Source organism: Salvelinus namaycush, chromosome 3 (genome assembly GCF_016432855.1).
Source record: "Salvelinus namaycush isolate Seneca chromosome 3, SaNama_1.0, whole genome shotgun sequence".
In the NCBI taxonomy this organism is placed as follows: domain Eukaryota; kingdom Metazoa; phylum Chordata; class Actinopteri; order Salmoniformes; family Salmonidae; genus Salvelinus; species Salvelinus namaycush.
In genome coordinates, this window is record NC_052309.1 from 74,663,828 (window position 1) to 74,665,771 (window position 1,944).

The 1,944-nt window shown below is 40.9% G+C and overlaps 1 protein-coding gene across 1 annotated transcript; it reads left to right on the forward strand.

The window, feature by feature from the left end:
• The first annotated feature begins 453 nt into the window (after positions 1-453).
• On the forward strand, positions 454-1,702 carry LOC120044587 (growth arrest and DNA damage-inducible proteins-interacting protein 1-like). Its single transcript, XM_038989258.1, has 2 exons — positions 454-855; positions 1,292-1,702. The coding sequence occupies exons 1-2, from the start codon at positions 455-457 to the stop codon at positions 1,584-1,586; spliced, it is 696 nt and encodes a 231-aa protein (XP_038845186.1). The 5' UTR covers position 454; the 3' UTR covers positions 1,587-1,702.
• Positions 1,703-1,944: the final 242 nt, after the last annotated feature.

The following is a 1,944-nucleotide window of genomic DNA, read 5'->3' on the forward strand; positions in this document are numbered from 1 at the left end:
GTGGACTCATGAGAGATGTTGATATGATCATCACAACAAATAAGTCAGTTATTGAGCATAGCCCTATTTCATATACACATGCGCTCTTAAAATAGTGTTACCTTTTCCAGCATGACTTCCACTGATAAGACTGATTGGATACAGCCCACATTCTGTAGCATACGGTACTACTTTTCAAAAATGAAGGCAATTTTGACCTAAACTTCAATTATATGCTATGGATAATAATTTGGCAACACAATAATATTTGTTTTAATTATAACACTGACTAGGCCTATAGCCTAAGAGTTTCAAATCAGAATTGGCAAGACTGTCTTTTGTCACAGCACCTTCGATACCTCTATGATCCTCTTGCTTATGATGATGACAAGAATAACGGACAGGCGATGTTGTAGTCAGCTATGAGAAATCAAATCTGACGCAACGAGGGTCCTCCGAAATTTGCCACAAAAAAATGGCGACCTCCATGTTGTGCAGGAGGACAGCAATATTTAGCTGGGCTATTCGAGGGGTTTCACCCTTAAAATCATATAATCCTGCCAGCTCACACTGCGGGCTTCTACATCAGATAGCAAATTATAACCCTAAACCACTGAAATTAAATTTGAAAGATCCATACATACCAGATAGGGAAAGCGAGAAAACTCCGGAATGGCAGAAGACAGCGAAGTATGACCGCAAGCTATTCGGCCGGTATGGCTCTTCGTCGGGAATCGACCCTGCAAAGCTGTGGCCCAGCCATGCCCAGCTCGAGGAGATGATAGCAGAGGAGAGGGAATGGAACCCTCCGCTCCAGGTGATGCTGAAGAACGTCGAGGCAAAAACGAAGGAAGCCAATGCGAAACGTCTCGCGAGGTAAACATCCATGCTAATCAAGCTAATACTAGCTATCTTTTTAGGACCTGTCAAGTTACATGTTTGTTTCTACGCAATGTGCCATACTAGATAACATTGAGAGAAATTGAGAATGGTAGTTACTGCATGACATTTGCCTATATGACTCAAGGCAATTAGTTACATGGGCATGACATCTCTCAATGAGAGGCCTCTTGTATGTATGTATGTATGTATGTATGTATGTATGTATGTATGTATGTATGTATAACATAAATAAATATGCTCAACAGTCTGAGAGGCTTTGGTTCCAATTCATATTGTTCTTTGATAGTGTTGTGGAAGTACAGCATTTCCTTGACAGGTGGATAAAACTCTGTCTAACCATACCTTTTTATAGTAGTTTTTATGATGACATGATACTTGGCTAACACCCCCCTCCTATCTTCTTTTGCAGAGAGAAACTGGTTGCAGCCAATATGGCCAAGATGCCTAAGATGGTGGCTGACTGGAGGAAGGAAAAACGGGAGGCGAAACAGAAGTTGAAAGATGAGAAGGCCCGTCGTGAAAGGCTGCTAGCTGAGGCCAGAGAACGCTTTGGCTACGCTATGGACCCCCGAAGCCCCAAGTTCCTGGAGATGGTCAGTGAAATTGAAAAGGAGGAGAAGAAGAAAAGGAAGCTGATGAAACGTAGACTAAAAGAAGAACAGAGCCACGTCCCTCCTGCTTCCTCGGCTGCTTCCTCGTCATAAGGCACTGACTTTGTAAATATGACTATTTAGTCAACTTTGTAAATGTATTGTCGTTGTCAACTGTGCGTTTTGAGTTTGGCTGCTGTAATAAATAAAACGCACTACGTCTAATGTCTCATACTTTACTGACACTCAGTCTTTTTTTACTGAGCTATAGACTAGTAGCTAGTATAGGAATAATGATTTTTCATGTGATATAAACATGTTTATTATTGGAAAACAATTACACAATATTAAAAACAGGCAAAATCCACATCACACCACATTTAGCTGTTTGGCAGACTTTTCTTATCCAGAGACACAGCAGGAAAAACAAAGAATCATAATCTTGACTAACAGTCTGTCCTCACACAGATTA

Excerpts from the sequence above, each read along its gene's own strand:
- LOC120044587 (XM_038989258.1), top strand. The coding sequence starts at position 455 with ATGGCGACCTCCATGTTGTGCAGGAGGACAGCAATATTTAGCTGGGCT. Across the intron at positions 856-1,291 it reads AATGCGAAACGTCTCGCGAG|AGAGAAACTGGTTGCAGCCA; the intron begins GTAAACATCCAT and ends CTTCTTTTGCAG.